General features: G+C 48.8%; 1 protein-coding gene across 1 annotated transcript in view; it reads left to right on the forward strand.

The window, feature by feature from the left end:
- Positions 1-1,263: 1,263 nt before the first annotated feature.
- Positions 1,264-19,304, forward strand: part of COL27A1 (collagen type XXVII alpha 1 chain) — a 280,568-nt gene continuing 262,527 nt past the window's right edge. Inside the window, exon 1 of the mRNA XM_066580587.1 lies at positions 1,264-1,584. Within this exon, the coding sequence (XP_066436684.1) occupies positions 1,538-1,584 (47 nt within the window). The 5' untranslated portion in view covers positions 1,264-1,537. The remainder of the gene's footprint in view (positions 1,585-19,304) is intronic.

The raw sequence follows: 19,304 nt of genomic DNA on the forward strand, positions 1-19,304 counted from the left end.
CAGGCTGCAGTGGGGATCAGTGCCAGGCTGCAGTAGGAATCAGTGCCAGGCTGCAGTAGGAATCAGTGGCAGGCTGCAGTAGGAATCAGTGGCAGGCTGCAGTAGGAATCAGTGGCAGGCTGCAGTAGGAATCAGTGGCAGACTGCAGTATGTATCGGTACCAGGCAGCAGCAGGGATTAGTGGCAGGCTGCAGTAGGGATCAGTGCCGGGCAGCAGTAGGGATCAGTGCCAGGTTGCAGCAGGGATCACTGCCAGGCTGCAGCAAGAATCAGTGACAGAATGCAGCAAGAACCAGTGCCAGACTGCAGCAGGGATCAGTGGCAGGCTGCAGCAGTGATCAGTGGCAGGCTGTAGCAAGAATCCCTACCAGGCTGCAGCAGGGATCAGTACAAGGCTGCAACAGGGATCAGTACAAGGCTGCAGCAGGGATCAGTGCCAGGCTGCAGCAGGGATCAGAGACAGCTGCAGCAGGGATCAGTGCCAGGATGCAGTAGGAAGCAATGTCTGGATGTATACAGTAAGGAACAGTCTGTGGCTACATGCAGTAGGGGTTAGAGCCCTGGCTTCAGTGGGGAGCATCGTCTAGCTATAGGGCATTCCCAGCCCACACAGAGTATACACAGTACTCCTCATGTTGGTTCATATAGAAGCTCTGGATTGGGTTGTATTTCCTGCTCCAGCTGCTATACATAGAGGTGAGTCTGTATTATTATGTCCACAGTGCAGAAACTCATATAAAGCCTCAGTGATGAGAGTCCTGATGTGTATATTATGGTTGGCCATAGCCCACCCCTCCCCCTCCTCTGCCACACTTCTGTCAAATATCTCAACTGATTCTAATTAGTAAACATATCCCCATTACCAGCAATGCTAGCTGTAATGGCAGGTTAAGCCCTATTCACTAGTTTTCTGGCTTCTCCCGTGGAAAATCTGGAGCCTGAAGTCATACAGCACACATCAGGATTTATATTCTGGTTTGGACTGTTGTTTGCTCAGGCCACAAACTAAATAAGAGGCAGCATGGAAACTTGTAATTATAGACAGTATGGACTATCCTGCTTTTATAGAACTTCACTGTTTGATTAATAAAAAGAGATCCAAGGAATTGAATTTTAAAAAAAAGTTCATTTCAGTTTGGAGCAGAGAATTCAGAGTGCAATACTCAAGTGTATTCACTAGAGGGCAGCAGGGGAGCTGCGCGCAGGGCGCTGTATTAGATCCCGTGCATTGCTCGGAACCTTCCTTTCCCTGTGCCTCGGGTCCAGCAGGGAGGAATCTCCGTGTGCAGGCAGGGCAGGGACCCCCCTAAAGACAGAAGAGGGGGTGCACAGAGATCTGCCAGGGGTCAGGCTGCCATGGGTCCCAGCTCACCCCAGACCTGCCCACTGCCCCCCTCCCAAGGTACATGCAGAGTCCCAGGGGGGTGAGTGGCACTTGCACCAGTCTTATGTGGGATAGCAGGGTGCCCAGGACGGCACGTGATGCTCTCACTCCGATGGACGTAAAGCCCCCGACCGAAAGAATGAAGTAACCGTGATGGAGCCGGTATCTGACCCGGGCTCCACAATCAGAGCAGCCAGGGGGTGAGTACAGGCGGCTGGAGGGAGGGGGCTGCACGATCCACTACTGAATGCACCCTCCATAGGGTCTGTATAGTGTAGGTGTGTGCACAGGACCCTTACTGAATGCACACAGGGTCCCTTATGCAGGGTTTGTCATATGCATGGGGTTCCTACTGCATGCACACATTGGGTCTTGCACTAATAGGGTCGCTATAGTTGCTTGCAGAGTGCTTACAATATGTATAGGATCCTCTTGCATGCACTCATGTATGTATAGGACCCTTACTGAATACATATGCATGGTCCCTTGTATGGGGTTTGTCATATGCATGGGATTCCTGCTGAATGCACACATTAGATCTTGCACTAAAGTGTATATAATGTTCCTTAATATGTATAGGATCCTCTTATTACATGCGCTCATTGGGACCCCTGTAGTATAGGTGTGTGCATAGGACCCTGAATGCACTTGTAGGGTCACTAGAAAGTTTCTGGCACGTGTATGGGACGCCTACTGAATGCACACATTAAATCTTGCGCCAATGGGGTCCCTAAAGGTGTATGCAGAGCGCACTCAAAATCTATAGGATCCTTTTCTTGCATTCACTCATTGGGACCCTGGATAATGTAGGTGTGTGCATAGGATGCCTATTGATTGCACACACCTCTTGCGCTAATAGGGTCCCTAAAGTGCATGTATGTCCTTATAGACTGTACTCATAGAGATGTGTAGGGTTCTAATCTGTATGTGCTCAGTGGGACGCAGGTATAGTATTGGTATAACTGTCCCATTCTGTATGCAGTTCTTGTATAGTGTAGATGTACTAGCGTCTCTTACGAAGTACAGCATTCTTCCCCATATGGACGGATATGGTCCCTCTGTATGTGATGTGCATTGTATTCCTTACTGATGGATCTATAGGCTCCCGTGCATTACGGTCTTAGTAAAGTGCATGCAGTGTGTATAGGAACTCTTCCTATCTTGGGGTCCGGATAGCTTGTAGAGCGGATGGGATTCCTTACAAGTATAATTCTGTAGCCATGAGCTCATTTCCATTGTGAGTAAAAGAGGAGGAAAGCCGGGAGAGACGAGTATGTGCTCAGTGACCGAAGGGATGTCCTGGACGGCGTGTACAGAGGATTGCTGAAGAAGGGGGTAGTTCTCCATGCAGGCTGTACTCTATCCTGCCGGTGACTATTCTACGGGTCATCCTGTAAACTGCAATCTCCAACCAGGTTCAGTAGGAACCCAAAGTTGGATCAGGAAGCGCAGCTGGCGAGTGCTGCGAATGATCCACGAAAAACCGTCTCCAACATAAACACTTAAACCGTCCGTGAGATAAAGCTTTGAACTCCATTATCACTTCTGTGGAGAGCGGGATTAACAATTTACTCCGTAGCCGGCTTTCCCAAGGGATATTGTTGATGTTACTGAGTTTAGTCCTTTACCTTGGGTTCTTTTAATTAGCCTACAATTAGTTCCCTGTGGATAAGATTAACATTGCGGATGGAGCCTGTGTGAACGATGTACGGTCCCAGACAGGACACAGGGTCCAATATCCTCTTAGCCCTTTAATCCCATGAATATTACTCCATGTGAAACTGTTGATCCTTATTACAGTATATTAGGGGATGGGGATAAACTCTCTCCCAGCATAGTGGTTTCCTGTTTAATGCTGAGCACAACCCGCCTCATTGTATATCTTAGTGGCAGTGATCTCAGATCAAGTGTTGTAGAAGGAGACAGCTGCTCCGCTAGCTTCTTGGCATTCTGGCTGCTTCTGCAGAATTTGGGCTGCATGTTGTGTGCAGTCAGATGGTGCTAATGTTTGTGGAACTCTCCTTCCCCTGTATATAAAACATGTATATAACATTGTAGCGAAATGGTAACACAGTCATGAAATAGGATGTGAGCCGTTGTGGCCAAAAGTTTTGAGATTGAAACAAGTTTTGGTTTTCATAAAGTTTGCTGCCTCGGGGCTCCTTCACAGGAGCGCATGGGGACGGCGTATTACGTGCGCGGGCTTTGCGCTCATTATACACTATACCAGTCTGTTATAGGATCCCATTGGGGGGGGGGGGGGGGAAGGATGATCAGTTTTTTTTTTTCATTTTTATTTGAGTTTCTCTCTTCAAAAAACGGAGCAAAGAGATGGAAATCCTAAACTGATCCCCAGCGCAGGTGTGAAAGCAGTCTTAGGCTGGGGTCACACGGGGCGTAATTACCGCAGAATGTCCGTGCAGACTTGGATGGCCAGCAAAGGGGATGAGATGTGCAAAAATTTTGGTAGCTAAGCCGCGCTGAAATTGACTTGCTGCGCGGAATTCAAAGACGCAGCATGTGAATTGTTTCCCCGTTTCTGCGGCAGCCGCTTTCCTCTCTATGGGGAGAGATGGCTGCAGCGGATTTCGGGTGGCGAAGCCGCTCCAAAGGCCGCGGGTTTTGAAGATGCATTTCTCCCGCAGCTGTATTTCCGTGCGGTCATTCCGTGAGATTTCGGTGCCGTGTGGCCTCAGCCTTAGGCCGACTTAACACGGACGTCTTTCAATGGGTTTGTTCCCATGCACGTATTTTGGCACTTGCATTTTAGTTGCGCAGAAAAGATAGAGCATTTTCTATCTTTCTACTTATTTGCGCACCAAAGGACCCCATAGAAGCCAATGGGGGATGCACAAATGCACATGCAGTATTGCAAGGGGATGCGTGAAACTCTGTGGACTTGCACAGGAAAAAGAACCCATCTGGAATTTATTAGACAAATTAGCCAGTGCAATGCGCTGACATGCACGCAAAAAAGCTGCGCTAAGGCATGCGCAGTTGTGCATACGTTTGTGTGAAGCTGACCGTAGATGTTTTTATGGTATATTCAAGTACAATTATAAGCATTTCATGTTTTTAACCTTTTAGGCTCCATTCACATCTGTCAGAGGCTTCATTCAGAGCCCCTAATGCAAATCTGGGATGGAATCTCGGACAAAATAATCGCGCACGCAGGACTTTTTTGTCCGGTAAAGATGCCAGACAAGTGCAGGAACCGAATGGGCTCCATTATAGTCAGAGGTCCATTCGGCACAGTTTGGTTCCATTATGAGACAGATCCGTCCATCCATTCTGTTTTCTTGCTCCCATAACAGAATCCCTAGCTCAGATGTGAATTTTGGCTTATTGACAAATGCATCACGTTTAGGCGAAGACTCAATATTTACGGTGTTGACCTTGTTTTTTCCAAAGCCTTCTGTAATTCGCCCTGGCCTGCTGATATCAGCTTCTGGGCCAAATCTCTAACTGACGGCAACCCATTCTTGCCTAATCAGTGCTTGGAGTTTATTACAATTTCTGTGTTTTTGTTTTCGTTCTCCCGCTTTATGAGGATTGACCACAGGCTCGCAATGGGATTGAGATCTGGGGAGTTTCTTGGCCAAGGACCCAAAACTCTAATATTTTGTTCACCAAGCCAAAATAAAGAAAATAACTTGACCCCAGTCTTCTGCAGTCCAATCCATGTACAGGATTTTCTCTGATGAAGCCCCCTCCAGACTGTTTGCGACATCTGGAAGAGTGATTGTCCGGAGAAGAAAGGGTGAGTAATACCATGAGTCCTGTGTCATGCCAGCAGTTAGCGATCCTGAGACCATTCATGTAGGGGGGCGCTCAAAATTTTGCCGTAGAACACTGGCATGAATAGAGACTGGTATCTAAACATCCTCCAAGTGCAACTTCTGCCAACCATCCAGGAGCAGTTTGGAGATGAACAATGCATTTTTTCCCAACATGATGGAGCACCATGTCACAAGGCAAAAGTGATAGCTAAGTGACTCTGTAAACAAAACATTAAATTTTGGGGCCATGGCCAGGTATCTTCCCACATCTCAATCCCATTGAGAACCTGTAGTCACTCCTCAAAAAGCGAGTGAGCAGAAAAAAAAATCACAGAAATTCTGATAAACTTCAAGAAAGATTAGGCAAGAATGGGGTACTGGTGCATCTTGTCTCCACCGGAAGCTAGGGGTTGACCGACTTTAGCTTCAGGTAACGCTCTGGTCAAGCCCCTAGCTGCCGATTGGCTGTTGGTGTCTGGTGTCCCGTACCCACTGTAACTGTAGGCCAGAGAGGAGACTGACAGTGCGGCCGGGAGCACAGAGGGGAGGCCAGCGCTGGAGTAAAGTGAGGGAGTGAGGGCGCCTGCAGAAGAGACTGACAGGGCCGGGAGCACAGAGGGGAGGGCACTGCCGGGGTAGAGTAAGGGAGCGCGAGCGCCTGCAGAGGAGACTGACAGGGGCCAGGGAGGACACTGACAGCGTGGCCGGGAGCACAGAGGGGAGGGCAGCGCCGGGGGAAAGTGAGGAAGCGCGGGCCAATGAGCTGACACATGGCACAGCGTGGGGAGCAGAGTGACAGGGAGGGGAAGAGCTGAGTGACAGCGGAGCTACCAGCAGCAGTGGGGACGCTAGGGTAGAGGGAGCCGACACTTGACTTCACCAGTGGGTTCGCCATGGGAGACTCACAGCAGCAGGGTGACGCGGGATTGGCATGGCAGATAGAAGGCGAGACACTGTCAGCAGCGTCTTCGGCAGGGGAGATGGGAGCGCTGTTGTGGGCGTCACCAAGCCCTCCCCTACAACTCAACCAGGCCAACCCATGTCTCCACCCATTCTTCCGGTGGAGACAAGATGCACCAGTACCCAAGAATGGTCAGGATTTGGCCTTGAAGCTGATATCCAGCATGTCGGGCAAATTACAGAAGTCTTGAAAAAAGGGTCAACACTGTGAATATGGAGTCGTTGCCTAAACTTCATATATCTGTCAAAAGTTTAAAAACTTATGAAATGCTTATAATTGTACTTCACTAACCATAGAAACATCTGACTAAAAGATCTAAAAACACTGAAGCAACAGACTTTGTGAAAACCGAAATGCGTCAGTCTCCAAACTTTTGTCCACGACTGTATATATTTGCAGTATTGGCTATAAACGCTCATCGTAGCCGGGCTCTTTACGCCATTCTGCTCCTCTTTGTGCACTATATATGGCAAAATTATACCGGTTGGGTATAAAAAAGAAGCAATAGCTTTCAGCAAGGGATGAACTCGTCCATAAACTCATGCAGGCTATTCAGAACTGAAGCCAGAGCAAATGACATGCAGGAACAGTTAAACCTTAAATTGCTCCATAGGCTGTGCTCCAGGGGGCCCGTCTTAGCCCAACAGACATGACTGCAAGCAAGTAAGGATCAATCATTCAACACTTTCCCCAGACGACACATTAATCCCTACAATATATGTCAGGATCTGAAAGTGACAGGAATAGCAGAGTCTGGAAGAGGGCTGGAGCGGGGCTCTGCGTTTCATCCACTCTGCCTTAGCGTAGGAATACAATACGAGTTGCACGTGGGGGGTGACTTCCGGTACAGTGCATACAAGAGGTGTAGCAGAGTACAATACGTGATTTTGGCTTCATCATCTTTTGATAATGGTGCTTTACCTGTACATTTTGGTAAAACCTCTATTGAAATATCACAAAGAGCAAAATCAACTCTGCTACATCTAGATAGAAATTGCTGCCCTTTGTTTCGCATTGATGCCTCCTAATAGCAGTGGCCTGCCTGGTGCAGGAGACAAACTATAGAAGCTGGTAAATAGTTGCTGCACAGCAGGTAATTAGCAGATGCCCTGCAGTGATACAGCAGCTGTGGGTTGCACACCTAGACTGGAGGGGATCTTAAAGTGTGCCAGACACACCCCTGCCACTACCTGCCCTAACCCCTGTGCACCTACAGGGCAAGGATTAACCCTTCAGTGTGGTATGTAGCCAGTCCAGCACAGAGATTCCAGCACGTCATTCATTCTTGGCGTAGCACAAACAGTACATCATAGGTGAGTACTACCCCGCAAACTATCAAGGGATTTACACTATAATTTACGGTTATTTTCTCTGTCTAACCGCTGTAGTGTTAAAGGAATTGTCTGGCTGTAGACTATTCCTTAGGATAGGTCATCAATAGTAGATTAGTGGGGGTCTGCTATCAGGGACCACCACTAATCAGCTGTTCTCTGAGCTGATTTCTGCAGGAAGCAGACAGCTCCATTCTCACTGAAGTGGCCAGGCGTGGTATTGCAGGCCAAGTCCCCAATGAAGAAGATAGGAACTTATCCTTTAATGCCAAGCTCGGCCACAGCAGTAAGAATGGAGGTGGCTGCAGAAGTCATGCCCGAGCTCTTCTACCCCCCCCCCCCCCCCCCGCTTACCCCCGCATCTTTTCGGACGAGCAGGCAGTTACTCGAAAATGCCGATGCTCGCTTCCGTAATTTCCTTAACCGAGCATGCTCGCTCATCTCTACTGATAACCTATCCTCAGATTAGGCCATCAATAGTTTACAACTGGACATCCATTTAACATGTTCTTCCACTACTTGGAACTTGTAATCCCCTTCATTGTTTACCAGGCACAACGCCGTTCATGTGGCAGTTTCATGGTATTGCGCTTCAATAGGTTTGCATTTCAGTCCTATTCACTTCAATGTTACTGAATGCCGAGAGCTGTAATACCAGGCACAACCACTAGCAAATGGACGGTGCTGTGCCTGGTAAACATTGAAGGAGAAGTAGTGCCCGTCACAGCTCTGCTGCCTCTTCAGTCAGCTGACTATGGGGTTGCTGAGAATTGCACCTCCACTGATCTGATATTGATGGCTTTTTAAAAGCGTTGACATGTCAAAAGTTGGGTGCTGCTGTTTAGACCACCACTGATCACTGAAACGAGGGGGTTACAACACTCACCCAAGCGCTGTGCCCTTTCATCTGTTTTTGCTAGACATCCTCTATAGACCTCTGTATGCCCGTCTTCAGCTGCTGAGAAGAGCCAACAGGCAGCGAATACAGCCGAGGAGGCACAGCGCTTGGGTGAGCACTGCAGCGCCCTTGTTTCAGCGATCGGTGAGGATCTCCGCAGCGGGACCCTCGCTGATCAAAATATTTTGATATGTAAAATTTTGCCTGAGCTTCCCCTAGTGGTGGAAGCAAGCAAATGCTACGACTGAGTGATGGAAGATAGGGGACGTGCTGGACCTGACAACGGTTACTCGATCTGCTGCTGTGGTAGTTACGTCTACGGCTTATACCTGGATAGAAGCAGTAAATGTTCCCAAGTGGACCCGGGCGTCTGTCCTAGAAGGAGATGTTCCCCCTGCAGTCCGTATAGATCCCTCTGATTAGAACTCTCGCTGCTGGAACCACTTTGGCCCGTTGTATCTCATGCCATGTTTTGCCGTAGATCTAATTATACATTAATTTGTAATATTCTGACCTGAGGACCCGTGGAATGTGCGTGTGGCTCATGCTGTAACTCGTTAATGTATAGCTGCTTCAGTGTAATCTGGAATAGTTATATTAACCTATAGAGCGATCTGTGCGTTGTTGTAGGCTATCTGCCTTCCCCCATTATCTCATTGACCATCCTACAATGGAAGTCATTTATGAAGACTGGGCACGCTGCCAGACTGTATGTCATCTTTTTCCTTGTTTGCGTATTTCTGTGCTAATTGCATGTCATTAGCCCACGCTCACTGTTAATGATGTGGAGTGCCTGTATGTTGGAAAAATATATGTTGGAACAGTCCTGTTTCTTCTTGTGGAGAGACCTCAGAGCTGGCTTATAGGCCACGCAATGCTCTCTGGGAGATAAGGTATGCAAATAAGAAGTGGAAATAAGCCACTGCAGCACCACTTTTTGAGTGTTAACTTCCCTTTAGGTCAAGGTCCAACCAATTAACAGGCCTTGCAACATGACTAAAGGTAACATAGTATGTAAGGCTGGCAATACACATGTCCGTCCAGTTCATCCCATTATCATGCAATGTTCAGCCGGAGAAAGGCAAAGCAAAGAAACATAAATCTGAGCCAATTTTTCACTGCCTGGGACCCCTTCCAATTAGCTGTTTGCTGGGCTGGAGCACTCATGTGGTGAAGCTTGGTATTAAAGGCCATGTTACCAGTCACTTCAATGGGAAGTGGTCTGCAATACCAAACCTTGTCACTTCAGTGACAATGGAGCTGTCTGCTTCCTGCAGAAAATGGCTCAGAGCACAAGCACACCAGCCCAGCAAACCGCTAATTGACGATGGTCCCAGGCAACAGACCCCTACTATTGATGATCTATCCTACAGATAAGGCCATCACTAGTTTAAAACTGGACAATTCCTTTAAAGGACATCCATCACCTCATTCTTGCATTCCCAAGAAGTCCTAACGCTACCTTCACCTTGCTCCACAGAGTACAGTCCTGAAATATCTCTTATTTTTGCGTTATGCAAATTGCTCTTAAACTGTCCGGTTGGCGAGTCCTCTCCAAAACTTGGCTGGGCTGTCTCTCCCCCTTCTTTGTTCAACATGTCCTCCATGATGCCAATTGACGTGCCTACCTCCCTGCTGGAAATGCCGCATGTTCCAGATCGCCTGCGCCACATTTGGTCCTTTTTACATCGGCAGGGGTCCCAGATGTTAATCCCTCCTCGATCAGCAAGTTATCCCTTATCCTGTGGATAGCTTGTAGTCTTGGTACAACCCCTATAATGTGCACCCTGCGAACAGTGGTTTGCCATGAATGTTCATAGATGTTAGTGATTGATCATGCGAGTCCATCCCCTGGGTGGGACCTCCACTCATCAGCAGGAAGATGGAGCACAGCAGTTATTGTAGCGCCATGTACCCATACCCTGCAGCTCTGCCTTGGTACTAGACTCTGCTGATTGATTGGAGGTCCTCAGGTTTGCCCCCTACTGATCATACGTTAATGGCCTACTCCAAATCTGGCCATGAACATTCCAATGTAATACGTCAATTGAAGTCCTCCAGAGCTGCATGCATTAGCCACATGGAGATGAAAGAGCTCTCCTAGTTGGTAGACAGCGTCCCGGGAATCATTATTGCACGGTCCCAGTAGGTACGCTGATTTCTAATGGGTTTTGGCTGAAGGGAAGAGAAACAATCCTATAACAAACAGATGTCTTACACCACCGCTCTCATGTAAAGCTACTTATTTATTTTCAGGATAGATATGAGGTTGCAGTGTGTTTCTGCCTATAAGCCTTCCACTTGGGACCCCCTCTATTGGCCACAGTGAAGAGCAAAAAGGGGATTCCTGTATTATATGAGCACCATAGGAGAAATGTAAAATACAGAAATATATATGCAAATGGACAACATTTATAAGTCAGTTACATTACATATCCTGTACTGAGCCTGAGTTCCATCCTGTATTATACTCCAGAGCTGCACTCACTATTCTGCTGGTGGATTCACTGTGTACATATCTATGTAAGAAATGCATTTATACACTTTGCCTCTTTACATATACATTGCTCATATAAGCTTCATCCCACATCTATGAATGAGTGCGTTCTCTCTGTTTTAGAATCCCATTACTAATAACATCTGTGTAGTATCATAATTGGGTCATTAACAGATGGTGGTGCTGAGATGTGATGTCACCCACAGTGTGGGGTGGAGCTGAGATGTGATGTCACCCACAGTGTGGGGTGGAGCTGAGATGTGATGTCACCCACAGTGTGGGGTGGAGCTGAGATGTGATGTCACCCACAGTGTGGGGTGGAGCTGAGATGTGATGTCACTCACAGTGTGGAGTGGAGCTGAGATGTGATGTCACTCACAGTGTGGAGTGGAGCTGAGATGTGATGTCACTCAGTGTGGAGTGGAGCTGAGATGTGATGTCACTCACAGTGTGGAGTGGAGCTGAGATGTGACGTCACTCACAGTGTGGAGCGGCGCGGAGATGTGACGTCACTCACAGTGTGGGGCGGCGCGGAGATGTGACGTCACTCACAGTGTGGGGCGGCGCGGAGATGTGACGTCACTCACAGTGTGGGGCGGCGCGGAGATGTGACGTCACTCACAGTGTGGGGCGGCGCGGAGATGTGACGTCACTCACAGTGTGGGGCGGCGCCGAGATGTGACGTCACTCACAGTGTGGGGCGGCGCCGAGATGTGACGTCACTCACAGTGTGGGGCGGCGCCGAGATGTGACGTCACTCACAGTGTGGGGCGGCGCCGAGATGTGACGTCACTCACAGTGTGGGGCGGCGCCGAGATGTGACGCCACTCACAGTGTGGGGCGGCGCCGAGATGTGACGCCACTCACAGTGTGGGGCGGCGCCGAGATGTGACGCCACTCACAGTGTGGGGCGGCGCCGAGATGTGACGCCACTCACAGTGTGGGGCGGCGCCGAGATGTGACGCCACTCACAGTGTGGGGCGGCGCCGAGATGTGACGCCACTCACAGTGTGGGGCGGCGCCGAGATGTGACGCCACTCACAGTGTGGGGCGGCGCCGAGATGTGACGCCACTCACAGTGTGGGGCGGCGCCGAGATGTGACGCCACTCACAGTGTGGGGCGGCGCCGAGATGTGACGCCACTCACAGTGTGGGGCGGCGCCGAGATGTGACGCCACTCACAGTGTGGGGCGGCGCCGAGATGTGACGCCACTCACAGTGTGGGGCGGCGCCGAGATGTGACGCCACTCACAGTGTGGGGCGGCGCCGAGATGTGACGCCACTCACAGTGTGGGGCGGCGCCGAGATGTGACGCCACTCTCTCAGTGTGGGGCGGCGCCGAGATGTGACGTCACCCACAGTGTGAGGCGGCGCTGAGATGTGACGTCACCCACAGTGTGAGGCGGCGCTGAGATGTGACGTCACCCACAGTGTGGGGCGGTGCTGAGATGTGATGTCACCCACAGTGTGGGGCGGTGCTGAGATGTGAAGAGTTGATACTATTTCTTTGCACAGATACATTGTATTGTATATAGTCTTCTAGATTACTAGAAGTTTGTCCTTGCTGTAATAGAAATTAGTGACTTTCTGCTGAGCTCCTGCTTAGGCCGGTCTTACACGAACGGGGTCGGATTCCGCATGTGTCCCTGTATTCAGCTGGCGCGTACCTGAATTTATCTATACTGCGGATGGTCCGGACCGTTGGCTGTTGGACATGCGCAGTACCTTGTTTTTGTTTTTTTTCTTCTCTCAGAATTCTAAAAAAGCTGTACCTCTTAGATTTCTGCAAAGTGGCGGCAACCTATACCTTTCATCTGCCGCTCTGCACCCTCTTCTTCGTCCCGTGCAGCCGCCGATCTACCGCCGTGTTTACATGCATCACTTCTGTAGTAAACCCAACAACCGACTGTTAACTACAACTCCCAGCATGCATAGAGTAAGGCCCCCTGTCCACGGCAGTGATTTCACCGGCGGTAAATCACCAGCAAATCGCGCCGTCTGAAGCTTTTCCTAGCATTGCTATGGAAAGCGCCGCCCCCTGTCCACGAGCGGAGAATCACTGCGATTCTCCGCTCACAGTCGGCAATTCACAGCATGCTGCCAATTGCCCCAATTCTCCGCGGTCAGCCCATCTATCAGATTAGGCTGACAGCGGAGATCAGTCTGTGGCTCCTGCTCCCAGGCGACGGATACCGCAATCAGGCATAACTCGCTATCAGCTGTGTTAATATGGCTTATTTTATAGTGAGCCGTGTCCGCGATTCTCAACCGCATCTCGCATCGCACTTTTGCAAGTCCTGTTCTTGTGCGAGAATTGTGTGAAAATAGGAGCCGCTTCCGTTTTTTCAATCTCACGCCCGGTGCGAGGGGCAAAATACCCATTGGAAATAATTAATTAGTACAACACGCAAGTTCTGTATATTGCGCAGTCACGATGTTCGCGGCCATGCGATTACGCCCTAAGCGGGTGGCTTCTGTATACCCTTGCATGTGCTGAGGTGGTTGTGCCGGCACCTTCGTTTCAACTTTGCCTCACCGGCTTGAACTTTTTGACGATCCTAATGTGCGTTGAGGTTGTTTCCCCAATAGATGGCGCTCAGCGGCACAGAAGCCTATAAATCAAGTAATCCATGTGTGCAGGATTGAAAAATCGGCGTTTGAAGATCAATAGAAGTTCATAGAAGCCGCAGGAGTTCTGGTTAACCATTGCAGTGCTGGCATTATAAGTTGGCGCATAGTTCTTAGGCCACTCGCTGTATGTTTGCCCTGAAATGAAATACCCCCATAGCCATGTGTGGAAGCAGCAGGGGACTTACCTCTCGCCCCCCTTCGGCGGTGTCATGGCCATATTGACAGACGCAACAAATCTCCACTTACTACTTAATGTTTGCTAGTCAATGGTGTACAAGGAGATGACACCAGGGTTCAAACTGCAAGCCTCCCACTTCAAAGACCGGCGTGTTGACCAGAGTCTTCTTCGCCACTGCTGTGTAGAATCTGACAGGTTCTTGTTGCAGCATATTGGCATGAATGAGCCTGTCGGCACGCTGATAAGGTACTACCATATTTGCTGTCTTCCGTCGTGGCCCATTGACAGGCCCTCCCGAATCGGCGCTATGTGATGGAACCGTTATGCCCGGAGTGTTTCTTCAACCATGATTTACCTTCCACGGTCGCCCTCATCCCTATACGATCTGATGACTGTTAATCACTACTGACAGTGCTATTGACAAAAGCCGTAATCACGCAAAGTGGATAATTCATTTAAACCATTTCCAGGAGGACTAACAGAGGGACAGTAATTTTAGTAATTTTTTTATTTTTTTTTAGAAAATATGTTTAGGAATTATTTTATGGAAAACAGTATTTTATTAAAATAGTCGTATCTGGAAAGCTGATGGGTCCTCTGTAACAGCCTAGGCCCTAGGCTATGTTTTTTTACATCCAGCGCAGATGCAGCATGAAGTCCCAGATGAAATTGCTCCGCACACTGTGCCATTTCATTCGGGAAAGCTTTTTTTTTTTTTGGAATTTGGATGAACTTCATTGTAGGAAGGGAAGGGACTTGTTATTTGTATAGCGCCAACTGGGTACTCCTTTTACTGACCTCGGAAGGCTTAGTCAACCTTGAGCCGGCTACCTGAACCATGTGGGGATTGAACCCGCAACCTTCAGGTTGTGAGTAAGGGTTTAGGATGGCATATCTAAGAAAATCCGGATGTGCCAGATAAGCTGTTTGGCTCTGAAGATGGAGTCAAACAATGATGTGAATTCCTTGTTGGGTTTACTACACACTGATTAGCCCTATTGACTCAGACTTCACTGCTGCCTGTAGACACATTGTTGGACCGCCCTCCACCATGCTTTACTGCTGCCTGCAGACACTCATTATTGTACCACTTTCCACCATGCTTCACTGCTGCCTGCAGACACTCATTATTGTACTGCTCTTCACCATGCTTCACTGCTGCCTGCAGACACTCATTATTGTACCACTCTCCACCATGCTTCACTGCTGCCTGCAGACACCAATGGATACGACCCCTCAAATCGATGAAGAGGTGCAACGCAAAGGGCCATGGTCCCTTTAAACTACTGATCTGCGGTAGTGGTAGTAAGCTCCCCCCACCCCCATATGGTGGTACAAATCCTCCATGCAAATAAGTGGTGCATTTTGTTAAAGCTGTGTGGACGTCCCCTAACCATCGCCGTTACGGTCGGGCCTTTTATGTATGTGGTTATTGCAGCAGGTTATGATGAACGCTGCTGCAGGGTTTGAGTGGTTAACACGGATTTTGCATGGAATTCTCACACGTCTGACTACCAGATTCTCCGTGCCAGCTGTCGTCACCCGCTCCCTTACTTGTAAATCCTATTTTGGCCCCTCGGCTGTGTTACCTCTGTCCCTCCTCACTTTTAGGTCACGGAAATCCTGAAAAGGTTGCCTGAAAAGTCTTCTGTTTGTTCTGCTCCAGCAGATTCTGTAAGTCTCGTTATAAGACTGCAGGGTGCCTCTTAAAGGTACAGCACAGTTTTATAGCCCTGAAACTATAGAATCACCAAAACGGAATTCTCAATAAAACGTATGAAAAAAGCTGCTGAAGAGATCCGCACGGACGTGCCAAAAGTCATGGGATAGCAGTATGTAGAGTGATGAAGTGCCGTTCCCTCAGGTGATGCTCGGGAGCGCCCTCCCTGTATAAGTAGTGAAGGGTTATCCTGTGAGTGAGGCTGAACACCGGCCAGCGTAGTCAGGGTAAGGCGACGTAGTGGTTGCTGGACGGATGGACCTTCCATTTTCGAAGTTGTGCAGGCATTTAACGTCACATGTGTACCAGGAAAATGACATAGAAGGTGGCATTACGGCCTGCAGCGGGCGCCCGTTGGTGTTAAATTAACACAGTCGGCAGCACCTAGCTAGAGTTGTCCATTTGAACAGACCAACGACTCTTAACAGAAATTACATCCATGTTCAGTGAAGGAGACCTGCACACACGGGTCCCGCGGGTCGGTGCAGGAGACCCCGCGCGCACACACGGGTCCCGCGGGTCGGTGCAGGAGACCCCACGCGCACACACGGGTCCCGCGGGTCGGTGCAGGAGACCCCGCGCGCACACACGGGTCCCGCGGGTCGGTGCAGGAGACCCCGCGCGCACACACGGGTCCCGCGGGTCGGTGCAGGAGACCCCGCGCGCGCACACGGGTCCCGCGGGTCGGTGCAGGAGACCCCCGCGCACGCACACGGGTCCCGCGGGTCGGTGCAGGAGACACATGCAATTGCTAGCCCGTACTATTGTGGTGGTTCTGGATTTGCTGCTTCTACCAGTTGTCCACATGGAACGCAGTGGAGAATTTCTCAGTATGGCTCTGTGATTCCAGAGCGTGGGGTGTATTGTGTTTCGGAGCGCTTCAGGCTATGAGCTGTTGGTATGCAATTGCTATTTAAAGTGTACTTTTTTTTTCCTAAGAAACCAGCATAATGAGTCTTAGTAGATTTGATCCGTGCCAGTTCAATGCAGACTCCACGTCAAATCCAATGCAAAACCCACATCAGAAAGTGTCCTGTTCATCTGAGGTTCTGTGCTGTAGTCCGCAGGGTGCAGGAAAAGAAGAGATGTCCCTTCTTGACGTGAATTCCTTGTTGGGTTTACTACACGCTGATTAGCCCTATTGACTCAGGCTTCACTGCAGCCTGTAGACACATTGTTGGACCGCTCTCCACCATGCTTCACTGCTGCCTGCAGACATTCATTATTGTACTGTTATCCTCAATGCTTCACTGCTGCCTACACTCATTATTGTACCGCTCTTCACCATGCTTCACTGCTGCCTGCAGACATTCATTATTTTATTGTTATCCTCCATGCTTCGCTGCTGCCTACACTCATTATTGTACCGCTCTTCACCATGCTTCACTGCTCCCTGCAGACACTCATTATTGTACCACTCTTCACCATGCTTCACTGCTGCCTGCAGACACTCATTATTGTAGCGCTCTTCACCATGCTTCACTGCTGCCTGCAGACACTCATTATTGTACCGCTCTTCACCATGCTTCACTGCTGCCTGCAGACACTCATTATTGTACCGCCCTCCACCATGCTTCACTGCTGCTTGCAGACACTCATTATTGTACCGCTTTCCAGCCCTTCACTGAACAAACTGCCTTCTGTTACAACCAGATACTTAAAATTATGATCTCAGTCCAGAGCGCCTGATGCCATTTTTCTGCACCCCAGTTCGTAGATTTTGTGCATAGTTGAGTCGCTTGGCCTTGTTTCTACATGGAAGGTGTAGCTTTTTGATTGTAATTCTTCCATGAAGACCACTTCTGGCCAGACGTCTCCAAACAGTAGATGGCTGAACGTCGTTCCCTCTGGTTTCTGCCAGTTCTGAGCTGATGGCACTGCTGGACAGCTTCAGATTTTGAAGGAAAGTAATCATAATGTATCTTTCATCTGCTGAACGAAGTTTTCTTGGCCGACTGCAGCGTCTACGGTCCTCAGTATTGTCTGTCTGTGCTGCTTCAAAAGAGCTTGAATAGCACATCTGAAAAACCCGGCCTGCTTTGAAGCGTTTTCCTGCGAGAGACCTTGCTGATGCAGTATAACTACCTCGTGTCTTGTTGCTGTGCTCAGTCTTGGCATGGTGTATGAGCTGTAACGTGAACCTGTCTTCCACAACCTCACCTTTTGTAGCAGAGGTTGGCTGTTCTTCAAACAGTTTTAAGCCTCCTATACAGCTGTTTCTTTTTCAGTTAATGACTGTGTTTCAACCTACGTATGAAAATGATCATTAACCAATTGTACCAAACAGGCGGTGAGCATGCACCTGACTATAATCCTACAAAATCTATGACTCTGTAAGTGAACCTAAAACAATTGATGCTGTTTTGAAGGCAAAGGGTGGTTACACCAAATCTTGATTTAAATTTATCTTTTTGTTCATTTTGCATTTTTTTTAATTGCCAAAAACTAACACTTCTATTTGTGAAATAATTCTTACTTTGCAGCATTTTTCCACACCTGCCTAAAACTTTTGCACAGTCCTGTTTTTAAAGCTATTTGGAACATTATACTAAGGAAACGGCATTTCCATCACTTGGGGTATTAGGATCTCTCTGTGCCTGATTGTTCTGATTTTTAGGTTGGATCCAGACGACTGTATATCGGCTCGGTTTTCACGCTGAGCCGATATACGGTGTCCTCATCTGCAGGGGGGGGGGGGGGGGGGATGGAACAGCCAGGAGCAGGAACTGGGCTCCCGCCCCTTCTCTGCCTCCTCTCCGCCCCCTCTCCGCCCCTCTGCACTATTTGCAATAAAAGGAGGCGGGATAGGGGCGAGGCTAAGTTCTGATAATTAGCCCCACCCCTTCCCGCCTCTCCTCACCATTGCAAATAGTGCAGAAGGGCGGAGAGGAGGCAGAGAGGGGGCGGAAGCTCAGAGCACTGCTCCTGGCTCTTCCAGCCTCCCCCCCCCTGCAGAGAGAGACGACATATATCGGCTGGGCGTAAAAACCCAGCCGATATACGTTCGTCTGAATCCAGCCTTAACCTGTAGTATTTTTCGGCCGTTGCCCCTCACATCCATTCTTTGTCTACCCCTCCATAGAGGGAACGCAGGCTGGATGGGTTACTCGTAATTCTAGATTCCCTTTACTATACTAATTCCTAATACTGGATTTTCGTTTTGGCCAACAAATCTCAGAAGCTGAAATAGAAGTCTGTCAGCGGGCCGATAATTATGTACATCTAAGCCCTTAAGAGTATATACTTCATTTTTAATGTGCCCTGAAACCACAATTGACATATATTTGCAGCCTTGTTGATTTTCACGTCCTACTTTATTACTTATTTGCTCTGTCAATTCCTTAGTTAAATGCGTTGGCGTAGATGCAGCCTGCGGGATGATCCCATTGGGCTACGTGAAATAGCGCTAATGGCATTAGAATATATGTGCCTGGTTTAACTTATGTTTTTCGACATTTCTCTCTTTAACTCAGAGTGGCCATTTGAGGTTTTGAGGCTTTTAGGCCCCAATGCAGAACAGCAACTGCAGCCTTTGCACCTCCGTTAGCTGCATGCCTGTATCCTGTCTGAGGCTCTTATAAAGGGGTTATCCCAAAAAATACTTGCTTGCTGGAGGTCTGAAAATTGCAAGAACTGTGCACACCAGATCCCTCCTGCGAATGGCCATCAGCGTGCATGCGTAACCTTGACCACCGCGTCATTCACCTCTATAATGAAAACAAAGATCTGGTACCGTGTTAGCCAGTAGAGCAAAATGTGATTGTTCCCAGCAAGAGAAACGACGTAATCTTGTAGATATGATACCTTTTAATGGCTAACAAAAATACATGATGTAATAATAGCGAGCTTGCGAACCAACGCAGGGTTCTTCTTCAGGCTTAATGGATTGGATCTGAAGAGGCATGGATATTTATACACACTTATA

Source organism: Eleutherodactylus coqui, chromosome 10 (assembly GCF_035609145.1).
Source record: "Eleutherodactylus coqui strain aEleCoq1 chromosome 10, aEleCoq1.hap1, whole genome shotgun sequence".
NCBI classification, from domain to species: Eukaryota; Metazoa; Chordata; class Amphibia; order Anura; family Eleutherodactylidae; genus Eleutherodactylus; species Eleutherodactylus coqui.